This window comes from Hipposideros armiger, unplaced genomic scaffold (assembly GCF_001890085.2).
Source record: "Hipposideros armiger isolate ML-2016 unplaced genomic scaffold, ASM189008v1 scaffold_29, whole genome shotgun sequence".
In the NCBI taxonomy this organism is placed as follows: domain Eukaryota; kingdom Metazoa; phylum Chordata; class Mammalia; order Chiroptera; family Hipposideridae; genus Hipposideros; species Hipposideros armiger.
In genome coordinates this window covers 2,209,226-2,234,167 of record NW_017731379.1, presented here as the reverse complement: position 1 = coordinate 2,234,167, position 24,942 = coordinate 2,209,226, and the positions used below count along the sequence as shown (strand labels likewise).

Here is a 24,942-nt window from a genome sequence, read left to right as displayed (position 1 = left end):
CAGAAAGAGCCTAGGCCTGGAGGGAAAAGGAGTCGGCAGGCTTGGCTTCTGTCTTGTGGCTAAGAATGATTCAAGTTTGAAAATTCTAGAAATGGAAGTCCTGAAGCCTTCCATCCATGCATTGTACTTGGCTAATGTTTGGGGTGCCGCACAGGATACTTCCCGGAGTGTACATACCTTGGAGGGGGCCTGATGGGGTAGACAGGGTACTGGGATTCAGTTTGGGAGACCTCATCCTCCTTTAGCTAGTTACGTAACCATGGGCAGTCAGTAATGAGTCTCACATTCCTCATCTTTAAAAAGCAAGTTTTGAATGTCCTGTACAGGTATGAACCAGTCTCAGCTATTAGCAATTCATATCTTTTATGAACTGTATGGTGACTGGATTCAAACGGAGTTTTACATATTCTGCTACCAAATACTAAGGGCCGACGATATGCACAGCCCCAGACTGGACCTTCGATGAGCTTAGTTCTTCCCTGCAGAATTTTGTCACCCTGTTTCCTATTAGAAGCTGGCACGTCATTGCAGTTCTCTTGTCAGCCTTCTTGCTTACCCGCCAGGAAGGTTTTTGGATCAAGTAAGAAATACTGGAGGCCTCTGTCACCCATCCTCCCTCTGCGAGTTCCCTCCCATCAGGTGGCCCAAGGTTAGGCTTCTCTCCCACCAATATTATTTTCTTTTGTACCTTAAAAATTTGCACAAATTAAGCAGGAGTATGTTTTCCTTGTAAAAACATTTTGACAAAATAGATAAAGGGAAACCCGTCTTGACAATTCCCTAGCTTCCCACACTTAACTTATCAGGGAACTCCGCCATCCCAAACAGGCAGCAAAAAGCTAAGGTAAGGATGGGAATGAGGGCTAGAGGTTTCCAAACCCAACCTAAGCAATCGCTATTAGGATCTAACCTGTAGATTAGCATCGACCTCTTTAAATAAAGGGCAAGGTGAGCAATCTGGTTTTTCCCAACCCCCTAGCTACAAGAGCCTGACTTTATAATGCTGGTGTGTCCTGCTACCTGAGATACAAGTCAGGTAGTTCTAAGTTCAGGTAACACAGGAGGTTGCACAGGAGAGGATGATTATAAAATCTGAAAAGAGGAAATGGGGAGAAGGGTGCCTTTGATGCCTGGCCAATGTTCCTGATTACAAAGGCAAAATTGTAGCAGGCAGTAAAGTGACCTGTCCAAGGCCTGGGTGAAGGTCTGTCTGTATGTGGAACAAGAGACAAGAGATTATTGCAGCAGAGGTGGGGGGAGGTGGGTGGCTGGGAAACAGGAGACGGTAAAGAATTGCTTGCAAAAGCACACGCCCCAAGAGGAGGAGATGCCACGGATAAAGTAAGGCCAGCATTAAGTTCGGGGCTCAGTTGAGCCCTGGAATGCCCTTTGTGAGGAGGTAGTGAGATCACATGGCTGCCTTCCTGGGAAGGAGGCGGGCTGAGAACTGGAAGAGCTTGTTCAGTGGGGTTTGGCAGGCTGAGTACAGAAGGGAAGTGACCAGGGATAATGAGCTCTCCCAGACTGTGCCTCGTGGAACGCTGGCATTCAGAGGCACTGTTGAGATCGCCAAGGGAGAAGCAGTCAGAAAGCTGAGTCCCTTCCAGGAATAAGGAGGGATTTTACTATTACAGGTGCAATAATAATATCAACTACCATTCAATGAGCACTTGTCGTGTCCGGCTCTTTGCTAGGCGCTTATGTCCATCATCTCCAGTCTTCATGATAATCAGGAGGCATTTTTTATCCTACTATGAAGATGGAGGACATGAGGTAAGAAAGGATAAGAAACCTGCGCGAGATCTCGCAGGTAAATTATGGAGTCAGAATTTTGATCTTTAGGCCTGTTTTGGGAAGGAGGACAAAAGAACAAATAAGTTTAAGGAGGAAGACAGAGACATAGAGAACAGACTATGAAATACACTGCTAGAAGAATATGAAATACACTGCTAAAAGATAATCCTCATGTCTTTACGAAGGTGTATAAAACGTGCGTGCAAAGCTGAGTTCCCAGCAAGTCCTCTTATTTTGCCCCTCATGGCAGCATCTGGGACGGGCTTTCCATCTCCTGGCCTTTCAGGAAGATGCAGATAAAGATAACCAATACTTCAGTCCACCAGGTTTCCAGGAGCCCTTCCCAGCCACACCTTTCCCAAACCCTGCAAGCCCATTTCTCTTGGCTCTCTCCTGGTGTCACTGAGAGGACAGGTGGCCCAATGTAGAAATCACATTTGCATCTTCATTAGGAGGCCTTGCATGCCAAGGGGGCAGATGCATTTGGGTCTGTTTTCTTCTCAGAGCTCTCTTCCCAGCTGAAAATTCCCTAGGGAAGGGGGCAAAGACAGCCTCTGTTACACCCAAGGATGACTATCACTTCATTGCTAGGTAATGAACAACGGCCTGGCTGAATGGCCTTTTGTTTTTGCTTTTGTTTTTAATCTGAAAATACTTGAAAAACGCTCATCGTAAAAGAGTCAAACCATACAAAAGTGTAATGAGTATGGTTTCATGCCACAAATAATGACTATACAAGAAACATGGTGTTTTATTTTCATCAAATTCAATCTGACTTCAAGGCCCCATTCCACTAGGTGGGTGGAAATGTGTTTTTGTGAGAGCTTTCCCTCATAGAGTAGCCACAACATCTAAGGGACCCCTCTGGTATTTGTTCATGCTGGTCACCACAAATATACCCATTGTCCAAGCCAAGTGTTCCCTTGAAATCCATGTAGGCACATCTTTTTAGTCAGGGTCCAGCCTCCTAGCGTCCACCCCTTCTGGGACACAGGCTGCAGATTCCCATAGCGTGGAACATCCTTGGGGGCCCTCCCCCCACACCCCTCAGGATTCCAGGGATTCTAACCCTCCTGCTGCCATCTCCACACACACTCCTTTCTGCCTTCAGGACACTCACATTTCCTCAATGAGTTCAGTCTTTCACAAAAGCCCGGGAGATAGGTCTTTAGCAACATTTCCTTTTGGCTAATGCCCCTGAGGCAAGGAACGAGAAGATGAGGCTCTCTTCTTAGAATGGGAAGAGGGAAAACACACAGAAGAAACTATAAATAGTTCTCATTCTTTTTTATTCTTCCACAACAGCAAAAAATAAAACTCAATATCTCAATATATTATCCTATGATTGAAGTATTCAAAACACCAAAGTCTGTCTTCACCATCTTCTCTCTAATTCCTCTCCCAAAGCCACCATTGTCGGCATTTTGGTGCTCATGGTGTTGTCTTTATCATTAGCTGTATCAGTAATCTGGGTGTAGATCTTCAATATTTAATAAAAGAAAACTATGTAGCAGGCACCGCTGAAGAGGCGGTGGAGGTCAGTCATAGCCTCGGGGAGAGAGAGACATAAACAGACAACTGACCTACCATGTAATAAATCTATGATTAGGGAAATACAGGGTGCTAAGGGGGCTCAGAGGAGAGGCCACTATCTATCTTGACAGAGCATCAAGTGCCAAAAGTGGGGCCATGAAACAAGCTATTTCTTAAGCATGGCCTGCAAGGGAGGAAGAGGTATGGGAAGGAAATGATAGGCCTTGAGGCAAGGCATAAAGACTTGAGCCCGGAGCAGGCGGAGTCTTTTAAGCTATGTTTAAGAGCACAGACTTTTTCCCAAGAGCTCTAAGGAGCCTTTTAAGAGCTTAAAGTGGAACAGTGACATGCTCAAGTTAGCACTTTAGACCACTTGGACTTCAGTATAGAGAACTGAGTGGGGTGAGGTGACCCCAAGTAAGAAGTTAGTTCAGTAAATTGGAATAGCAATGATGGCGACCTGTATTAGAGTAGCCATTGTGGAAAGGGAGGAAAGAGAATAAGAGAAACGTTGAGGATATTAGAATTATTAGAATTTGGCGATTGCTTGGATATTGGTGGTGATGGTGGGGAGGAGTGAAAAAGAGAGGAAATGAGGGGGACAATTCCTGACTTGGGTAATAGGTGGATAGTGGTTCCAATCCCTAATAGGGAACATTGGAGGACAGTTTTGAGGGATTAAAGGATTAGTTCAATTTTGAACATATTGAGTGTGGGGTGTCTGATTTAAGTTTCTTCCGGCAGAAATAACCAGGCCCTACCTGTTGGGCATATGAGTCTAGAACCCAAGAGAAGTCTGGGCTGCACAAATGTAATCAACAGTGTCTATGTGGAAACCGAAGCCACTGTATTGGCTGGGGTCACCCAGGGTACCATGGCGAATGAAAAGGGAAGAGAAGAAGGCCTAGGATAGAATCCTGGAAGTCACCACTAATATTTCAGGGACTCGTGTTTGGGCCCTTATGCTTTAGGAGTATATTTAAGAAGGCAGGTTTTCTTGGCCATGAGTTGGGGGAACGTATCATGTTTTCAAAGTCAATAAAAATTGTTCTTAATTTTTTTGTAACCTATCTTATACCACTTCTTTCCATTTCTTCTGATTTCAGCTGCATGAAGTCCTGGGCATGTTACATAACCTCTTAGTGCCTCCATTTCCTCATTTTTAAAATGGGGACAATAATAGTTTCTACCTCATAGGGGTAAGAGGACAAAAAGAGTTAATACACCGAAGTGCTTAGAACAATCACTGGCCTACCGTATTCACTCAATAAATGTAAACTATCATCATCACCATCAACAACAATAGAGGGTTGACTGTGTGGTTCATTTGGAGTTACGTGACTCCAGAGGATGGAGTCAGACAGAGCTGGGTTCTGACCTTGTGTGACCTTAATTTCTCTGAGCCTCAAGCTTCTTTCTCTTTAAATGGGGATGATCGTATCTACCTTGTGGTGAGATAGCATCTAATGGCCCTGGCACACCAGAGGCATTTACTATTGGTTAACTTCCTCCCTTTCCCTCTTCTATAGTTGTAGTTCAGGACCAGGGGAGTCTGGTGGCTCTGACACCAAGATTTTCCCCCTCCACCTTCTCAGAGACACCCTACCAGATAGCACTGCAAAGGCTGGGTGCAGAGAGGTGGTTAAATATTTGAACATTCTTTTCTAAAGATCACTCTCCTCCAAAGTGCCTTTCCCCCTCTCCCAGTTGATCCTCTGGTCAGTGAGAGGCCTGTCGGAGCTCTTGAGAAAGCAGGACCGCGGGTCAGGTGGGGTGGGGGCAAGCACAGCAGCAGGCTTCTGTGGCTGCAGCTTCTTGTTTCTGAAGGAAGGTTTCACATCTTTTTTTCTGCTGGAGCAGATGACTTCTGACTCCTCACTACACCACACTGTCCTCTGTAGTCACCAGGGAGATCCCTCTCAAATGCCACCCTGTGGTCCCTGTTCCGTGGTCTGGATCTTGCTGACCTTTCCAGCCTGATCGCCTCCCTTCCCTCCCACGCCAGACCTAACCGCCTACAGTCCCTCCCAACCCCGTGTCTGTGCATCCACACCTTGGCACAGGCCGCTTCCTCTGCCAGGACGGCCCCCTCCTCTGTGAACACATACCTGTTCCAGAGTGACTCCCATGAAGTCACTCTGCCCTCCCTCGTGGGATTATTAGTCCCCACTCGTGTACCCTCCCACAGGCCCTTGAATGAACCTGCATCATAACATCAAAATACAATGTGTTTGCACGTTTGTCTTGCCTTCCGAGCTTCTTTAAGGCAGGAGCCCATCTGATTCATTGTTGACTCCTCAATGCTTTGTACAATGCCTGGCGCCAAGGGGGCTTTCGTTGTTGGTAGAATGAAGAAATGAATGGATGTATGTTTGGACAGATGGGCAGACAGACAGACTAGTGGAGCTTTCGAGACAGGGGCTACAGCGTCACTGAAGTGAAAACAGCCCCCAACCTTACTCCAGCCTTTTTTGGGGGGGTAGGGGGGTGTACAACCTTTCCCCCCACACACTAAACCTTAATTGCCACCAGACTAATAGTTTGTAAGTTCTAGGAGCAAGAATGGAAATCCCTCCCATCTCAACAATACTTGCCTAAACAGTTTTATTCACAATTCAAAGCAAGGTACAGCATATTTATAGAGAACCTACTATGGTCAAGGGGCTGCAGTGATACAGTGAGAGGAGATAGCCTGAAAGTGCTTTCAGAAAGTAACTGTGCTTTTAAACCCATCATCAAATGATCATCTTTATAAATTTGAAAGTCTCTGGTTCCTCTGGTGGTTCTTTCTGGAAGTCCTTTAGACGTCAACAGCTGCGTGGGCAGCTTCCTAGTAGGAAATCCCCTTTCTTGCCAGGATACCTTGGGGTTTCACCATGTGGGAACCCCTGGTCCATAGGATGATCTAGGGCCAAATAAATCATACTTTGTTCTCACAGCACTCTGGGAAAATTAGATTCAAGTGGGTATTTGGATCACCTTGAATGAGAAGAGAGCATAAAGAAGGACAGTCTCACCCCTTTGTTGAGGGGATCCTCTGGCCTCTATTAGCACATCTTGGGCCCACTTCCCCCATTAGTCATTGCTCAGCCCAGGTGTTGGATTGGACCTGACACCCTCAGAGCAGATGGGCTGAGCTGGCTCCATCTCTACTGCATCATTTCTGGGGGCAGGACAAACCCCTAGGAATTGTGCTGGTAAAGGCTTAACTGTTAGCCACGACTCATCCTCAAATAGTCTCTTCTCTCTGTCAGCACCCTGCTTAATCCCGGGGTGGCCATAGGGCAGGCGCAAAGGGGGATATTAAGAGGAACAAGGCAGCAGCACTGAGTAAGAAGAGGCAAGCTCCGTGAGAGATGGGAAGTTGGGAATCTCTGGGGCACCAGCTGCTGGGGGTGAGGGGGTGGGGCGGCATCCCAAGGGGGAAAAGGAGGCACCAGCAACACCCAGCCCTGCCCTGGGGGGGGCAAAGAGGGAAGGCACGATTCTGAAAGCACTGATATGGCTCTTAGCCTGGGGCTTGGGAGCAGGTAGAAAAATTAGGAGGTGAGAGAAGATGGCACTGGAAGAAGAGCCCATTGTGGCCAGCCTATTTGAAAAACCAGGGCTTATGGGTTGTTGGGGCTGCTTTGCAGGGGGCTCTTCAGTGAGGTCCCCCTTTTGGAGTCCCCTTATTCCTATCTGCCCCCACCTCCATGTATCCTTGGCCCTGGCACCCCTGCAATGATAATGGATGCTTACTAGCTTAGTATGAGGCCATCTAATAATAAGGCCCCCTCTCTCCCAGCACTGAGGACCTGCCTGGTACCTGCCTAGGACAGTGGAGAGGTGCTCGGCTCTCACAGCTTACTCCTGCTCCCTAGAGCCTCTCTAACCTGCCTTTCTCTCTCTCTCTCCCTGCAGTCCCACCCCCTGTACCTGTGCAATGCCAGTGATGACGACAATCTGGAGCCTGGATTCATCAGCATCGTCAAGCTGGAGAGTCCCCAGCGGGCTCCCCGCCCCTGCCTGTCACTGGCCAGCAAGGTAGATTCACACTCAACCCCCCACATACTCTGAACGTCATCCATTTCCAGGCTGTGAGAGGCTCCTTTGCTCTCTGGCCCTTGTCTCCTAAGAGTTAGGTTTCCGATTCACTCAGGTTTTCCTAAGCCATGAGTGGCCTGAGAGAAGTGGGAATTCAGGCCTTTGTCCTTTCCCCGCCACCCATCTACCAGCAGAACCTGTGACTGCCAGCTGGGCATGTGATGTGCCGTACCCCATCTCCTCCCCCATCACCTGGAAGTTCCTAAACCTCTTACCCTGCCCATCATCAGAGCAAAGAGGGGCCAGCTGGAGGTCTTCTCCATCTTTTGGAATTATTCACTGAGCGCTATGCAAGAATAGCAGGGACAGAAGCCATTGTCCCTACCCTTAAAATGTTCCCACTCTTCCGCCCAGATTGCATGCCGGTGGCCCCACATTTCCACGGGGCACTATTGGCTGGAACTGGCCGCAGCTGCTGCCTTTCCACAGTCATGGGTTCTCTGGTTGCCGTGTTCCCCACTGGCCTGCTACCCCCAAGGCCCTGTAAACATTTGCATTTGTGACCCCTGCTTTAGCATGAGTTACTGTTCTCTGTGTGCTTACCATGTGCCAGATGGGACATGGGACAGATCCCTTATATATGTGTATTGTCTCGTTTACCCTTCACAACAATTAGGAAACTAGACATTATTATTCCCTATCTGACATCAAGGCAAGTGAGGATCAGAAAACTTAAGTAACTTGCCAGATGACAAGGCTAGGAAGGGTGGAGCTGAGATTTGAACTGGGCCTTAGCCAGTTCTCAAACCTGGGCTTTTACTCTCTCTCTGCTCTGTTGCCTTCCATTCTGGCTGAGAAAAGTGAACAAATGTGAAAAGGTTCTCACGGTGACATAAGCCAGACTGTAGTTAGATTGTGGGTGGCACAGTCAGGTGGACTTGGGGGAAGAGGTCCTGCTCACAGGGGCGGTAAAGGAGGAAGGTGACAGTCTCTGCCTATGTGCCTGCTCTCTGTACTCAGGCCTAGGTCCCCTGGGGATTTCCTGAGACACGTGGCTCAGGAAACAACCTCTTATGTGATCCCACTGGGGAGGGGCGGGGGTGGGCAGGGTTGTGAATGCGATGCCCACAAGTAGATGAAGATATTCTCCCAGCCTGGCCGTGCTGATGCAGCAGGGGACTCCAGGGGAGGTGGGAAACGGGGCAGAACATACCTGGAGGAGCTAGGGAGTGTGGTGTCTCTGCAAGACTGGGAATGTCCTTAATTGCAGCAGAATTTTGTGAGGCTGGAGCTACCGTGCTTCTGGCTATTTCATTTCCCTTGTTTTACAAAATATGGGCAAATGTCATTCGTTTTTTCAGTTGGTAGACCAGTGCTCAGTGTTAGGTAGCGCGAATGTGAATGGAGTATGTGTGTGTGTGAGAGAGACAGAGAGAGAAACAGAGAGAGAGAAAGGGGGTTGGGTGGAAGAAGGGGTCAGAGAAGCTCTGCTGTTCTTCTAGAGCAGTGTATGATTTCACATACCTGTGAACACTTGGCAACCTGTCAGGACGTGTCCACATAGGCGTTTTCTGCTCGCCCCCCTGGAGGAGCACGCTCCAGTCAGAGAAATAAGGCCTGGGCACAGGCACGGGGAAGCCAGGGACATGTGGTCAGTGCTCTTTGACGTACTTAACCTTGTTGGGCCTTTGTTTCCACCACCATAAAATGGGACTTTTATTTCCTACCCCAGTGATTATTGTGACGATGAAAATAGTTTATGGCAAGTGTCAGTGGTGCCTGAGCTAAAAACAAACACAAGTGAAAATCTTTAGGGGTTTAGAAGAAGCGCCTTGGCTACCGCCCTGTGACCGCTTCCTCCACCCCCACCACACTCACCCCTCCGCGTCCCGCCTGGCATCTGCCCCCGTCACTGGGTGGGAACCACTGGTGGAAACTGCTGTAACCCCAAGCTCTTCACGGGCCAGGTCCAAGGTTTCCCTCAGGTCTCATCCTTCAACCTGACCGAGTGGCTCACCTGGGATCCCCGGGCCCAAAGGACGTCTGTGAAAGTAGTAATGTGAGCCTTTGAGCCACTTCCAATGATTTAGAAGTACCACAAGCTTAACTAAAATATTCTTTTTTTTTCTTTTTTCTTTTTTCTTTTTTTTTTTGCTTCTGGTTGGAATTCTAACATTCGAATGTGTTTAAAAATGGCTCAAGAGATGCATAGGTAAACGGTGGGTCTTTGGTGAAGAAAGTTTGAAAATCACTGACCTCAATCAGCTCTGCTCTGGCATATCGATTGGTGTCAGTGGTGCCATCACCATTGACAGCTGGGCTCTCAAGCCAGACAGCCCTGGGTCTGAAGCCTGGTATCTCCCTTGCCCCTCAGCACCTGGACATTTTAGCTCACTTCTCTGAGCCTGCTTCCTCATCTGTAAAAGGGGAATAATAATGGGACTTATATCGTAAGGTAGTTATGAGGATTTAATGAGACATTCCAAATGGAAGTTCTTAGCCTTATGTGAAGCACATAGTGATCACTCAATAAATTAGTGCAATATCACTGTTGTCATCATCACTGGCGTCATCATCCCATGCTTTTAGAGTGAACAGAGTTGGTTTTTTTCTTTCATTGTTCTCTCTCTCCATCTCTGAAACCCTGTTCTCTCTCTCCATCTCTGAAACCCTCACCGTAATTCTTCTGGACTCTTCCATTCTTTTCAGCACCACGCCCTCTCCCCTCCAGCCACCCAGACTGGTTTCTGTTTCTTTATTAGCAACTCCGCAGCCATTCTTTGATTACCCGGGCCCTTATCATCTCATTCCTGTACTAGAGTAGTGGCCTTTTGCCTGGTGGAAGGAGCTGGCTCTGGAGGCAAGCAGATGGGCACAAGCCCTGCCTGTCTTGTTATAGAGACCACTACCTAGTAGCCAGGCACTGGGAAGACGGAAGTCCTGGGTTTCCTTAGCTCAAAAGTGGGGCTGATGATTGTCTTACAGAGTGGTTGTGAGGAGTACTGTTACACAAGGAACATGGTAATCCTGACGTAGTAATAACTAATACTTGAGGAACATTTACTGTGTGCCAGGCACTCGTATAAGGCTTTCCATGGATTAATTTATATAATCCTCAGAATAACCCTGTGAAGCAGGTCCTGTTATTATCCCCAATTTACAGAAAGGAAAACTAAGGAACAGAGCAGTAAAATGACTTGCCCAGAGTCTCACAGCTAATAGTTAATAGCAGATTCGGGACTCAGTCCTAAGCAGTCTAGGCAGAGTGGGTCTCACTGAAAGTTATTTCCCTTCTACTTCCTCCTGCCCTTGCTTCCAAGCCCAGATGAATCCCGCCTCTTCTATTGAATCTTTCCTGACTGGCTCAGCCAAGCTAGTCCACTAGGAACAGAAATCCCTCCCTCCTGGCACGCCACCAGGGTCTCCGTTCATGCTTTCCACACCAGGTTTCATAGAGGTGACTTGGGGGAGGGGGACACCAAGGGTCCTTCTTACCCCAGCCCCACCCTCAGCCTCAGCTCACTTTTATGTTTTGTATATTGAAGATTTGTGTCAGATTCTGTGTGTGTGTGTGTGTGTGTGTGGTGTAAGTGGAGGGAAGGGCTTTCTGCAGTGAAAAAAGGTTTGGAAACTACTGATCTGTTTCATTAATTTCTGCTCTAAAATGTTGTTATCGACATATTGTAATTTTATATATATATGCCTTGTCTCCACAACTAGATTATGAGTTGCTCTGGAGGGCCTGGCCTCCCTGGCTTGGTGCCCTGGGCACAGTAGGTGCTCAATCTTTGATAAGGAGGAGACATACAGACTGTCACTGTGCCTGGAAAGGCAGATCTCAGGCCCAGAGAAGTGCGGAGTGTGGTATAGAAGTCCTGGGATGTATTGGCTCCCGTTGCTGGAGGCCGAGGGCAGCCTTGCTTGCTGCCCCTAGAGGGCTGGCTGACTCTGCAGCTCCCAGAGGTCCCTGCGTTGTCTTCCTAAAGCCCAGTCTTCCATTCCGTAGAGCCTGCCCACCTCTCCGCCTTTCAGATTCCAGTCCCCTGAAGAAGTCCTGCTTTCTCTCTCTCCCTCCCACTTGGTTTGGTGCAGGTGGATTGAAGGGAAGCATGGATAGCCCCAGAGTGGGTTGCCATCAGGCCCCCATTCTTGCTTTTTGATTCCTAGAGCTCTGGACATGGGCACCCACTGCCTGAAAGTCCTGTTTGTTTCCCTCTTGGCCCAACTCTCTCTCTTTGATCATTTTTACAACTTTGTAATTATGGGTTGTAATGGGCTGGGATGTTTGAACCTCAGGGTAATTACTTTCCACTGTTCCTACCCCAATCCTTCAAAGAGAGAGGGGCGAAGAAGTAAGAAAATCTCCAGAGAAGGAAGTCTGCGCCCTTCCCTCATGCTCTTCCAGGCCAGGCAGGGTCTCATTCTGGGGATGAGAAACATGAGGCCCCAGCAGCACGGAGAACACAGGAGTCTCAATTCTGTGACTACTGGGGTGACTTCCCACCCCTCAGCCCAGTCATGGACTATGAGATTAGCAGTAGGAATCCCCTTTTGCCCCTGGTGCTGCTCCCATACCCTGGCTTGGGGGGCTTTGAAGAGTAGAGAGCTTCTTTTTACCTGGGGTTGCCTAGGTGGGGTGGACTTCCTGGGAGTAAGTGGGCAGGAGCGGGATGAAGGCTGTGACCTCTCGGTTTCTTCAGCAACTCCATTCTGGAGTCCTGTGAATTTCCAGTCAATTAGCCCTGCGAGCCTGGGCCTGGGCTGGGCCTGGGTGCTGGTAGAGGGCCCAACCCAGCTACTCTGGGAAAGAAAGAGGCAAGAGGAAAGTTACTCTCCTGACCAAAACAGGGCCCCACTCGAGTGTCTCCACCACCAACCCCCAGCTCCCCTGTCTGCACGCTGCCTTTTCTGAGGGGCCCCCTGACCCTGCTGCTGCCTGGGGAGCAGGGAGCAGGGAGCGGGAGCAAGGAGCCACTCCCCTGGCCTGCCTGGCAGGAGACCTGCCCCAACAGGCTCTCCCCGGGAAGGGAAGCAGAGATCAAAGCACTGAGAGTGTGAGTAAGCCCCAGCACTGGCTCCTCTTCCTGCCACCACTATGCGCAGAAGGATTAACTCCTTCAGTACCTGGAAGAAGGGCCCAAAGACTTAGCAGGCCCCCAGGAACATGAGGGCGCAGCCTGAAGCCATTACAAGATGAGCCTTTGCAGCAGGGAGGAAGGCTGGAGGTGGCTCTGCTGGCCAGGGACACCTAACGCTGAGGCTGAGAGTGGTGTCTATCTGTCGGTCCTTTGCCCTTATGCCTTCACCTCACCCTCAGTTCTTAGCTCCTTTCTCCTACCCCACACCCAGTGCCCCGGATTCCTGCTTCTTGTTCTCATTCTGGATCTGCTGTCTGCTCTGCCTGGTTAGCTAGATTCTGCTTCCCCAAACCTGCTCCTGGAGCCTTGGTGAGCGTGATGTGCACAGCTGAGTCCTCATGGAAACAGCCCCTCAAGTCCCTCCCCATCTAAGTCTCTAGTGCCACCCTCAGGGAAGGGATGAAGGCATAACGCACTGGACAGGGACTCCATTAAATCCTTGAATTGGAGCCAGAGAAGAGCTGGCAAACCAGAGTGTGGCAGGGAAAGAGAGCCCCTGAGATGGGCTGAGCCTTGGAGATCTTGGGTGGGAGCAGTGTCCCAGGCTCTGGGAACTTTGCCCGAGCTGGGGGTATGCACTGCAGGCCCTGTTCTGAGGGAGCTCTCCACCTCTGCTCTGCCCCACTTCCCTCTCTGTACTGGGGACTGGTCACCCTCCACGCCCGGGGGTGCTGGTCACTCCCTACTCTGTCCTCACACTTAGTGACCGTAGACTGAGGGCAGGGGCTGGGCCTAATTTGTCCTTAGCCCTAGAGCCTAGTTCACCACCTGGCACCTTCTAAACCCTTGTTGAGGGTTTGTTCCATTAAACAGGATTGAATGTTGTCCTTGAAGGCAGCGGGACCTGGGTGAACAGGGGATGCAGGTCCTACTGCCCCCTTACATGTGTTATATGTGTGCAGAGGTGTGGTGTGTGCAAGATGCAAGGAGGGGGTGCATGTGTGAGGAGGTGAGGCCGGAGCACGGGTGGGCTATGTCCTTCTCTGACCCCAGCTGGACCTCTGCTGTGTGTCTGCAGGCCCGGATGGCAGGTGAGCGCGGAGCCAGTGCTGTCCTCTTTGACATCACTGAAGATCGAGCTGCTGCTGAGCAGGTACCCGGGGACATTGGGGTGTTTGAGGAGGGGGCTGGACGGAGGAAGATAAAGTGACCAGGGTAAGAAGTCAGGACACAGCAGCCCTTATGAGCACTTTCCCTCCTGTAGCTGCAGCAGCCCCTGGGGCTGACTTGGCCAGTGGTGTTGATCTGGGGCAATGATGCCGAGAAGCTGATGGAGTTTGTGTACAAGAACCGCAAGGCCCATGTGAGGATTGAGCTGAAGGAGCGCCCGACCTGGGTAAGCATGCAGATCGCCAGACCTCAGCATCTGCTCTCACCCTTTGTCTCATGGCAACTCCCCCCCAAAGCCCTTAAGCTGGAGAGACCTCAGCAACCCTCTAGTCTAATGTCACCCACCAACTATGTGCCTCTGGGCAAGTCTCTTCCCCTGTCTGGGCCTCAACCACAGAACGAACAGATTGGGCCAGCTGAGTTCTCAAGTTGTTTTCAGCTCTGTGGTTTCATGGAGCACAGTCGCAGAGCCGGAATGAACCCCTGGCCCCCTAGCCTCCTGAACCCTGGTTGATATTTCTCTGCTGGCTAGAAACCTCACCCAGCTGCTCACTGGGTAGCTTCCACTTCTTAGAGGGGTTCCTCTCCCCTTTTTCCCCAAGCATACAGGTCTTCAGATGGCATCTCTCACAGCTGTCATCTAGTGGACCTTCTCCTGTGAGTGCCCATGGGCAGAGAAGAACCACCCAACCCCACCTGCAGGTTCCTCCCACCCCAGCCCCTCTGCTGAAGACTCAAGGAGACCTTCAGCTCTCTGTGTGTCTCCTGGGCTCCCATCTTCCTTCCAAATTGGCCCACTTCCTTCCAGAAGAATGACCCTCTCCCTCTCTGCTCGCTCCCCCAGCCAGATTATGATGTGTGGATCCTCCTGACGGTGGTGGGCACCATCTTTGTGGTCATTCTGGCTTCAGTGCTGCGCATCCGGTGCCGTCCCCGCCACAGCAGGCCGGTGAGCGGAGTGGGCTCCCTGGCAGAGGTGGGCCTGTGCATGTGTGTGGAAGGGTGGGAAGCAGGAAGGAACGGTGAGGAAAGAATGTGCCTTTATGCTCACGAAACAGTTCACATCTAAATACACTGGCGTCTGACTTAGTCAAGTTCCAGCAGCCTTTCTTCATAGGTTTTCTCATTCATTCATTCAGCAAATACAGGGAGCTCCCTCTTAGGTGCCAGGCACAGTTCCAGGTATTGGGAGTAGTGCAATGAACAAAAAAGACAAAAGATCCCTTCCCTTGGGAGCTTTCATTCTGGTGGGAAGAGACAGTCAATGAACAAAATAAAAGTAAAATAAAAAGTATTTTTGATGGTAGTATGTGCTAGGAAGAAAAATGAAATAGAAAAGGGGAGAGAGAATGTAAAGGGGAGAGGGTTCATTTTTAAAAGTAAGGCTAGGAAGCCTCATCGAGAAAATGACATTACGAGAAAAAGCCTAAATGGGGGTGACCTGTGCACGTATCTGGGGAGAAAGTGATCGAGTGGAAAAAAGAGTAGGTGTGAAGGCCTTGAGGCAGAGGCCTGCCGGGATGTCTGAGGAGCAGCTGTGAGAAGGCCATTGGGGTAGTAGATTGGGGGAGGGGCGTTATCACTTTGTGAGGGGTATAAATGTCTATTACATTGTTTTGTACACCTGAAACTAATAATAATTAAAGAAAAACAAAACACGTGAGAAGGCCATGTGATTGGAATGGAATGAGAGAGAGGGCAGAGCAGGAGGTGAGGACAGAGTTCATGAGGGCCCAGTTGTATGGGACTGCTCTTAGGCCATTGTCAGGACCTTGTTTTTTACTCTGGGTGAAATGAGAGCCATTTGGAGGGTTTTGAACAGAAGGAGTGCCATGATCTGACTTAAGTTTTAACATGATCCCTTTGGTGCTTTGAGGAGACTAGATTACAGGGAGGCAAGGCTGGAAACAGAGACACCAATTAAGAGGCTATTACAGGAATCAAGGTGACGGTAATGGTAGCTTGGGTTAAGGAGGTAGCTGTGAAAGGAGTGAGAACCAGTTAGATTCTCGGTGTATTTTGAAGGTAAAGCCGACAGGTTTACTACCGGGTTCATCATGGAGTGTGAGAGAGAGGAGTTAAGAATGGCACCAAGTTTTTTGGCCTGAGCAATTAAAAGAATGGAATTGCCATTTACTGAGATGGGGCAGGCTAGGGGAGGACAGGTATATGGTTAGGGGTGGTTAATGGGCTTCCGGTGTTCAACTTGCCCTGCCAATTAGATATCCAAGTGGAGGTGTCAAGCAGGCAGTTGGATGAGAAGTTTCTAATGGATCAAGGGAAAGAAAGCTTGATGAGTGGGGTGGGAGGGCTTGGCTTGCTTAGCAAAACCCCATATATGCTTGAAGGGCACAAACTCCCAACGGTAGTCAATTGGCCACGTGTGACTGGGAACTGAATACAAGCTGGGGTCCAGGGATGAGGGGAAAGGAGCCCTTGCCCCATTCTGAGCCCCGCCCCTCTTCCCAGGATCCTCTTCAGCAGCAAACAGCTTGGGCCATCAGCCAGCTGGTCACCAGGAGGTACCGGGCCAGCTGCAAGAAGGCCCGGAGTGAGTGGCCAGACTCAGGGAGCAGCTGCAGCTCAGCCCCTGTGTGTGCCATCTGCCTGGAGGAGTTTTCTGAGGGCCAGGTAAGGCAGGGATGGCGGTTGGCCTCTGTGGCCAGGCTGGGAGGGAAGCCGGAGCCTGGGGGAGGAGGTGCTTCAGGCTTGTGTGAGCGCTCTGGCTGCATGTGCGTCCTGTGTATCCTGCATTCAGCAGAGGTAGGGGATAGCCTGAGGTTTGGTTATTTTTTTTGGTCTACCAGGGAAATAGAACTATTGTTTCCTGATTGTGTACCATGTGCCAGGCTCTGCAGTGGGTGCTTGAGATGCATTATTTCCTTTTAGCCTCATGACCATGAGGGATGAAGGGTGATTAGGTGTTTTTTTTTTTCCTCATTGTACAGCAAAAAACTGTCTGTTAAGAAACTTGCCCAAGGTCATGCAGCTAAGTGGCAAAATCCAGGTCTACCTTATACCAAAGCCCATACCTTCTCTATTCTATTAGGAGGTCTTTTGCAAGTAGATGATAGCAAGAGGGAGAGGCTGGAGGGAGTTAGGGGGACAACCTGGTTCCTGGCTACTCCTATAACTAATGATAACTTTGGTTTGGACCCCCTTATTTTCTCTAGGAGTTACGGGTCATCTCCTGCCTCCATGAGTTCCATCGTGCCTGTGTGGACCCCTGGCTACATCAGCATCGGACTTGTCCTCTCTGCATGTTCAACATCGTAGGTAGGAGGTGGGCCAAGGACTCTTCCTGTTTACAGGCAGATGGGTCTAAAACATGGCTTCCTCTGGGAAAGGGTTTTGCCTTGAAGCTGAGGAGAAAGCAGCACTGCCTTGGTAGTTCTTTAAGCTGTGCCCTAAGAGCACCTCGTCTGAGGGGTAGGGCCATTGACACTGTAGACATCTTTATTATGTTAAAAATTACTTGTATTTTTATGACAGCTTTGTTGATTATAAATCTGGGTGATTTGTATATTTATTATTCCAACTTTCTGGCAATAAAGTATCCTTTTCTAATAAAACCAAGATATTATGACAATTTTCTAAAAGATGCAAGTGAGGTATCTGGAGGAAAGAGAGCCTTTTTCTAATTCACCCAGAGGCGCACTGTGAGCTTGCAGTGACCCTGGGTGAAAGAGCCCCAAATGACTGCTGGGAGGCTCAGGAATTGACATGCATAGTGGAGCTCCCAGAGGACAATCTGACTGGGGGAGCAAAGGCATCCCAGGGCACAGGCACATTGGGAATGTCCTCGGTCCCTCAAACTCTGACTGAGTTCACAGGCTATGTAGGCTCAGATAGGTATGCTGTAGCCACACCTTTCTGAATGCACCCTCTATAGATTTGCACAAACACCTGTGCTCTTGGCTCTTTCTTCCAGAGGGAGATTCATTTTCCCAGCCCGTGGGACCCACCCGATCCTACCAGGAACCAGGCCGGAGACTCCATCTCATTCGCCAGCATCCTGGCCATGCCCACTACCACCTTCCTGCTGCCTACCTGCTGGGCCCTTCCCGGACTGCAGTGGTTCGGCCCCCACGACCTGGTCCTTTCCTACCATCCCAGGAACCAGGCATGGGCCCTCGGCATCACCGCCTCCCCAGAACTGCACATCCCCGGACTCCAGGCGAGCAGCAGCGCCTGGCAGCAGCCCAGCACCCCTTCGCACAGGGCTGGGGGCTAAGCCGCCTCCAATGCACCTCGCAGCATACGGCCACTTGCCCAGCACCCCCACGCCGGGCCAGGCCTCATGACAGCAGTGGGTCTGGAGAAAGCTACTGCACAGAACGCAGCGGGTACCTGGCAGATGGGCCAGCCAGTGATTCTAGTTCGGGGCCCTGCCATGGGTCTTCAAGTGACTCAGTGGTCAACTGCACGGACATCAGCCTGCAAGGCATCCACGGCAGCAGTTCTACCTTCCGTAGCTCTCTGAGCAGTGACTTTGACCCCTTGGTTTACTGCAGCCCTGAAGGGGAGCCCCAGGAGGAAGAGACTCAACCCAGCGTGACCTCTCGGCCCCGTTCTTTGGACTCAGTGGTGCCCAGAGGGGAACCCCAGGTCTCCAGCCACATCCACTACCACCGCCATCGGCACCACCACTACAAAAAGCGCTTCCAGTGGCATGGCAGGAAGCCTGGTCCAGAAACTCGGGTCCTGCAGTCCAGGCTCGAGGTTCCTCGGACACAGCCAGAGCCAGAGCTGCCTTCTCCTGGTCAGCAAGCTGCCAAATGCAATGCAGCAGCCTCGTCAGGGCAGCTTCCCAACCCACAACCACCCAGGGCCCTCACAGAGCCAGCCCCAGGCCCAACTGATGCTTCCAGCCCCAGTCCCAATCCCAGCAGCCTCTTCCACTGGCAGAAATCCAGCGTTTCGGTCCGACACCCACAGAAGAAACGGCGGGGGGGTCCCTCAGAGCCCACCCCAGCCTCTCGGCCCCAGGACTTGACTGCACACCCAGCCTGCCAGGTTTTTCCCCATTATGGCCCCAGCCTGGCATACCCTTGGTCCCCAGAGGCCCACCCATTAATCTTCGGACCTCCGGGCCTGGACAGGAGGCTGCTACCAGAAACCCCAGGCTCCTGTTACTCAAGTTCACAGCCAGTATGGTTGTGTCTGACTCCACGCCAGCCCCTGGGACCACACCCACCTGGGGAGGGGCCTTCCGAATGGAGTTCTGGTACCCCAGAGGGCAGGCCATGCCCTTACCCACACTGCCAGGTGCTGCCAGCTCAGCCTGGTGAGTTTTCAGGGGAAGCGGGAGTGGTGGGGAGAGGAGGCTTCGGCTGGATATTGCAGAATGAATGAAGTCCGACGACAAGGGGTTGATGGAAGTTGAGAAGCATACAATAGGGCTGACATTCAAAATGCTGAACAACCAGCATAGCATAGGATGCTGGCTAGAGGGCTCTGGCTCTTCCAGCTGTTACTCCTTTGGCTGCCAGATCACAGGGAGGCCTCGGGAAGTCCTAGTGTGGCCGAGACATCAGAAAGCACATGGGGGTGGTTTGGGGCAGCAGTTCAAATTGAAGTGCTTCAATATTTTAATAATTGGTACAACCATACCAATGCATACAACTCAGTATTAGCTTTAAATATTATACAAAGAATGCCAAGAAGTATTCCTTGCCCTTGAGAAGAGCATGGAAGAAAAATAATTACTAATAACCATAATGCTGGGCCACAGGAGAAGAGCTATGTGAATGATGCAAAATGAAAACAGAGAGATCATGGGTGGTTCCCAGCAATTCTGTGGGTCCTTAAGTTTTCTCCTCTCTCCTAGGGTAAAAGAACAGTTAGGGCTTCCCTTCTAAGCACCCTTGTTAATAAGACAGACCTCATTTTCTTGGGGGCTTAGTGCATCCCTGTTACTGTATTACAACCAATGGTGATCATGTAAATCCTCAACTTTAACTTGGTATTTATTTGCTCAAATCCTTCTCTTCCTGAGCCTTCCACCTTCTGCTCTTCCTCCATCTTCTCCCATTGTATGAATGACACAGCTCTTTGCCTACAGACATCACTAGGAGGACCCCTCCACCCCAAAAGGGGATCCAAAGGTCCTGAAATACAAGACCTCAGGGTCTAGGAATCCTATAGGCGGGACCTGAGAGCTGCTATCATTCATTCATTCGTTTCTTCTTTTTCCTTTCTGTATCGTATGCTTGCTATGTGCTAGATTCTAGGTTAGGCTCTGAGGACGTGAAACTTGTCAACCAGGATATCCAGGTCTGTGGGGAGATGGGCATGCAAACAGCTACAGTACAGAAAACAATTGCTTTCATAGAGCCGTGTCATGCAGGCTTTGGTCATGTGTTTGATGATTCCACTTAGACCCGTCATGTGCTGTACTCTCAGTGCTGCCAGTGACAGACCATCATCTCCCCTCTTTCCCAAACTCAGAACTAGTTTCCATGCCTCCATTTTCCCTGCTCCTCAGATCCAGTCAATGCCAAGTTCTGTTAACCGTATCTCAGCTAGCTTTATCATAGTCTCCTCTGGTACTAACAGCCCCTGCCCATGTCATGTCCTAGGTGCAGTCCAAAGATGGAGGCAAGAGCCTCCAAACTCTTAACTCCCCGCTTACAAGGCCATGAAGGCTGGGCACCGCACATCTCGTGTTGTGTCCTGGAGAGCTGTGCAGCAGTGACCCTGCCCACCTACCCTCCATACTGCTACCAGGGTCATCTTCCTCAAATAAACTGTCCAGAAATCTTCAAATGTTCTGTTTTGTCCACAGTACAGAAAAATCCAACTTAGTTTGGCCTTCAAGGCTCTAGCACCATCTCACCCCCGTCTTCCTTCCCAACCTCACTTTCCACCCTTCCCCTTCCCTTCCCTTGCCCCATGCTTTAGCCACACTGTCAACACCTCTTGCAGATGCTGTAGCCCAGAATATTCTGCTGCTTTCCTAAGCCCATAAATCTAACTCTTACCTATTCCTGCAGGACCAGCTCATTTATCTCCACTTTCAGGAAGCCCTTCCTGATTTCTCCACTTGGACAAGATCTCCCCCCTTCCTCGATTCATCTCTTGTGACAGCAGTCCTGTCCCACTGGTGTAATTGCTATTTGCATGCACGCCTTCTCTCCTACAAGGTTGTCAGGTCCCTGCTTATTCTGCTTGATCTTCTGTGTGGCACATGGTGGCTTTGTAAATATTTATTGGGTACATGAATGAAGAGTAAGTACTGGTAACATACTGGTTGCTATAAATGTTTCTCTTTCTCTAGATTTGTTGTTCTCTCCTCTGGGTTCCACCTGGGGTCCCTCTCAGCTTTCAATCTAATCCCCCCTTCCGGGGGACACATTCCCTGCTCCTCCCTCTCTGTGGCTCTCACCCCGGCCATACTCCCCCGCAGGTGGTATAAGCAAGGGCCGGGCCTCACCCTCAGAACCTTTCCTCCCCTCTCTCCAGATGCAGGCTCGGAGGAGGAGCTAGAGGAGCTGTGTGAACAGGCTGTGTGAGATGTTCGGGCCTACCTCCCACCAAGAGCGTGCTCCGGATGATGTGGGGCCTCACCGGCAGAGTCCTGCTCCTGAGAGAAGAAGGGACCTCAGAAAACATCCCTCTGTTGCCGTCCTTCCTGAAACCACTGGAAGAGGAGTGGTGATGGTGGTGGCAGGAGGTGTTGTTTCCTGCTCCCAGCTACAGACCTTGTCTGCAGAGCACATCTGCAGTGCAGCAAATCTGTGTCCAGCAGGGTACCAGCTACTGCCTGTGTGGTCTGGCTCCCGTGAGGGCTGTTTTTTGAGAGCAGAAAGCTAGGTATGGGTAGATTGGTGTTTGTAAAGGTGCTGCTCCCTTCCCCAGCCCCAACAGGTCTTCCTGCTCCCAAGCCTCATGTTCATACCAGCCAGTGGGTCCAGCTGAATGCACGACCCCTTCTCACCTCATTCTCTGGGTGAGTCCTGCACATCAGCTATGGCTCCTCTTTGGTAAGGCTGCTGCGTCAGCAGCAACCCTGGCTCTTATCATTTTCCTTCTTTGCAAAAGGATCAGGAGCATAGGTGAGCCCCGAGCCCTAAAAAGGGGGGCTCTGCAGCTCTCCAGGCATTACTTGCCCTGGTACATAACAAAATGTGTTTTTTCCCTTCTTGTCCTTAATTTTCAGATACATTGTATTAAGTCAGAGGGGAGGCTCTGGGAAGCCAGAGCGTGGAGTTCTCTCCCCAAGGGGGTACAGCACTTTGAAGAACCTGGGATGAAGCCTCTGAACTTTAAACCCCCTTGTCACTCTAGCAGCCCCAGTTTCTCTGGGAGTTGGGGTGGGGGTAGTGGGAGGGAATAACTCGTCCTTGGAGATCTCCCATCTCTCAGTCCCAAAGTGGCAGAAAGAAAAGGATATCTATGGAGTTCATCTAGGAAGAGAAAGGATGGAATGAAGGTAGAAAAGACAGAATTGCAGCTGAACAAGGACAACGAGGAGTTTTTCTCTGGAAGTTTTTCTCTCAAAGAAGGGATGGGGAACAGGAGAGAACAAAGGAAAAGCAAAGTGGGATCCTTAGGTTTAGGTGGCCCAGAGGCCCAGCTTCCTAGTATAAGCCATACAGGCCAGGGACACACAGAAAGGTGTGCAAGCGAGAGTGGAGTTGGAGCAGGAAGTCTGGTCTGAGCAGCTGGTACCGAGTGGGCAAGGGCTGAGGGGCCTCCTTAAGGTGACATTCACCCCAGGGCAGCTTGACCATTGCTGGCCCCTCAGGCATTATCCCATTTGGAATGTGAATGTGGGAGCAAAGTGGGCACAGGACCCCACCTGAGAATCTTCTTCCCTCAGAGTCAGTGGGGAACTGGCACCTAAGCACCCACATGGGTATTTATATCTGAACCAGACAGAAAGACGCTTGAATCAGGCACTATGTTGAGAAATGTATTTATTTGCTAATATATTTATCCATAAATACACTCTGGTCTCGTGCTTTTGTTCTGTCATCACTGTCACTCAGGGTAACAGTTTCGTCTTCTACATTGACAGAAATGTATTCTTCCTGGTATCAGAGGCTAGGCCCTGATTTATGAAAGGATAAGGTAGAGTGGTGGGCTTGGCAGTAAGAGCTGGTTTGTAAGGCCGTAAATCTTGGTTCATTGAGATCAGGGAAGAAGAAAGCATGTCTGGCTTCTCATTATGGTTCAGTCATTATCTATATTATCATCGTACTGATTACTTCACACTAATTTATGATGCTTCAGTGATTTTGTGACCTTGGGCTAATACTCCCTGCCTTAACTTTTCCACCCATAAAATGGGTCTACTTCACAGTTGTTGCAGAGCTCCCCTGAGAGAAGGGAGTGAAAGCATGTTCCAAAGTGAAAAGTATTCAGTGATAGAGAACAACACCCTCACCCGTCACAGAGCCCAGCCGGGTGGGCACAGAGAGCAGGCCTGCCTTGAAGAAGCTGTTTCAATTAGGAGGCCTGGTAGGGAGGATAGAACAGCAGGGCATGAAACTATTTATACCCCAAAGATCCAATCAGATAAACACAAATGGCGGTGCTCTGCCTACACATGCGACCACTGCGGGTCAAGAGAGCTGGTGCCATGCTGGTATGAATTGCACAGGGCCTGGAGGCCTTTGCTCTGGTCCTCACAAAGCACATTTCCCCCTTCTGCTTCTCCAGTAAAGGTTTGGTAAGGGTGGTGGTTGTCTGGTGCCCAGTTTTGAACCACAGAGTAAGGCATTTAGCTTCCTACAGAATGAAATGGAAAAAAAGGACAAATCTACAGATGTTCTTAACTGTCTAAATGCTAAAAGCTACACAAAGCATGAATTATCGGCTGGAACGAGGAAAGGTACTAAAAGTTTTAAAAAACAAATATGCATTTTTTTCCGCCCTGCCGTCCGCCCAGCATTCCCGTGGATGGCAAACGGACACCCTACAATGCTCTCGCAGGAAGGAAGGAGGGGGGTGTCCCTGGATTTCTTTTCGTCTCTGCAGAGATAACAGGGAGACTGTGGACTCTCTAGGGCCCTGCACTTTTAAAACAGAAGGACAAAAAAGAATCTCGGTTGTCATCCGGAATCCTCCTAAGGGGACGGGTAGGCGGCCTGGTGCCAGCGGCCTAGATCAAACGGCCCGCGTCACGGCGCGCTCCCGCGCAGGCGCCAGCCGCGCCGCCCCTCCCCCACGGGTCCTGCCCAAAGGCCCAACGGCCGACTAGGCCGCGCCCTCGCGCAGGCCCAGGTGGAGGGGGCGCGCGCCGGCCCAGGTGACTCCCGGCCGGCCCCGCCTCCACGAGGGAGAAACCATTTCTGAAGCGGGGTGGGGGGGTAGGGGTGAGAGACGGGCCCCGCGGCCTTCCATACCGGAAGCGGATGTCTGAGGTACCGGAAGTGTGGGGCATTCTGGGTAATTTGCTGTTCACCTTCTGTGGGTGAGGCGGTTGTAGCGAAGTTTGTTGCTGTTCTGTTGGAGACGATGGCCCTGGAGACGGTGCCGAAGGACCTGCGGCATCTGCGAGCTTGTTTGCTGTGTTCGCTGGTCAAGGTGTGCATCAGGGTTGTAGGGGCGATCGGGAAAAGCTGGTGGAATGGGTGGAACGGGATGTGGGAAGCTGCAGGAGGCCATTGTTTACATCGGTAGGAACACATTTAGCAACCATGGGCACGGGCGGTCTTAACGTGCCTTTGAATCCTCAGTTCTTAGCCCAGGCCTGACCTTGTCTGTTGGAGCCGAAGGACAGTGGGAGTCAAAGAAGGGTGGGGATCTGCAGCTTAGGGAGTAGTTGGAGAGGGGGCCTGACCCTGAGAAGACTGGGGAAAGGAATAGGTAAAACGCAGTTGGGAACAAGAGTGGATGGAATTTAGGGGCTGTGGGGGACCTGATGAGACACAGCCAACATAGGCAGCCTTCTACTTGACGGGGTAGAAGTACGGAAAAGCTGCTGTTTCTTTTGGCCTTGTTCATGTCACTTCTCTAATTTAAAAAAATTTTCCATCGCAGACTATAGACCAGTTTGAATATGACGGTTGTGACAATTGTGATGCATACCTGCAGATGAAGGGTAACCGAGAGATGGTATATGACTGCACCAGCTCTTCCTTTGATGGGTAAGCCCTTTTCGATTTCGTTATTCACTTCTATATTACCCCCACCCCACCAAATAAATGTGGAGCAGGCTTTTGAGACCATAATCCTGATTGGTCTCAAAAGTTTTTTTTTTTTTAAGATTTTTATTGGGGAATTGGGGGGATGGGAACAGAGCTGGGGAATTGGGGGAAGGGGAACAGACAAGTTGCTGTCCTTTTGTTCTAAAGTCTAGTTGTGGAGGACGTTGCTTCACTGGCCCAAGTTG

General features: G+C 50.3%; 2 protein-coding genes across 4 annotated transcripts in view; both read left to right on the top strand.

The window, feature by feature from the left end:
- Positions 1-22,524, top strand: part of RNF43 (ring finger protein 43) — a 60,731-nt gene extending 38,207 nt beyond the window's left edge. For 2 of the 3 annotated variants that reach the window (XM_019636792.1, XM_019636794.1), the window contains 8 exons: positions 7,231-7,353; positions 13,510-13,584; positions 13,696-13,827; positions 14,446-14,577; positions 16,071-16,232; positions 16,775-16,877; positions 17,533-18,888; positions 21,066-22,524. In XM_019636792.1, coding sequence (XP_019492337.1) covers positions 7,231-7,353; positions 13,510-13,584; positions 13,696-13,827; positions 14,446-14,577; positions 16,071-16,232; positions 16,775-16,877; positions 17,533-18,888; positions 21,066-21,115 — 2,133 coding nt within the window. In that variant the 3' untranslated portion in view covers positions 21,116-22,524. The remainder of the gene's footprint in view (positions 1-7,230; positions 7,354-13,509; positions 13,585-13,695; positions 13,828-14,445; positions 14,578-16,070; positions 16,233-16,774; positions 16,878-17,532; positions 18,889-21,065) is intronic. The other variant, XM_019636793.1, reaches the window with a different exon arrangement.
- Positions 22,525-23,971: 1,447 nt separating this feature from the next.
- Positions 23,972-24,942, top strand: part of SUPT4H1 (SPT4 homolog, DSIF elongation factor subunit) — a 3,560-nt gene continuing 2,589 nt past the window's right edge. The window contains exons 1-2 of the mRNA XM_019636588.1: positions 23,972-24,134; positions 24,591-24,697. Coding sequence (XP_019492133.1) covers positions 24,066-24,134; positions 24,591-24,697 — 176 coding nt within the window. The 5' untranslated portion in view covers positions 23,972-24,065. The remainder of the gene's footprint in view (positions 24,135-24,590; positions 24,698-24,942) is intronic.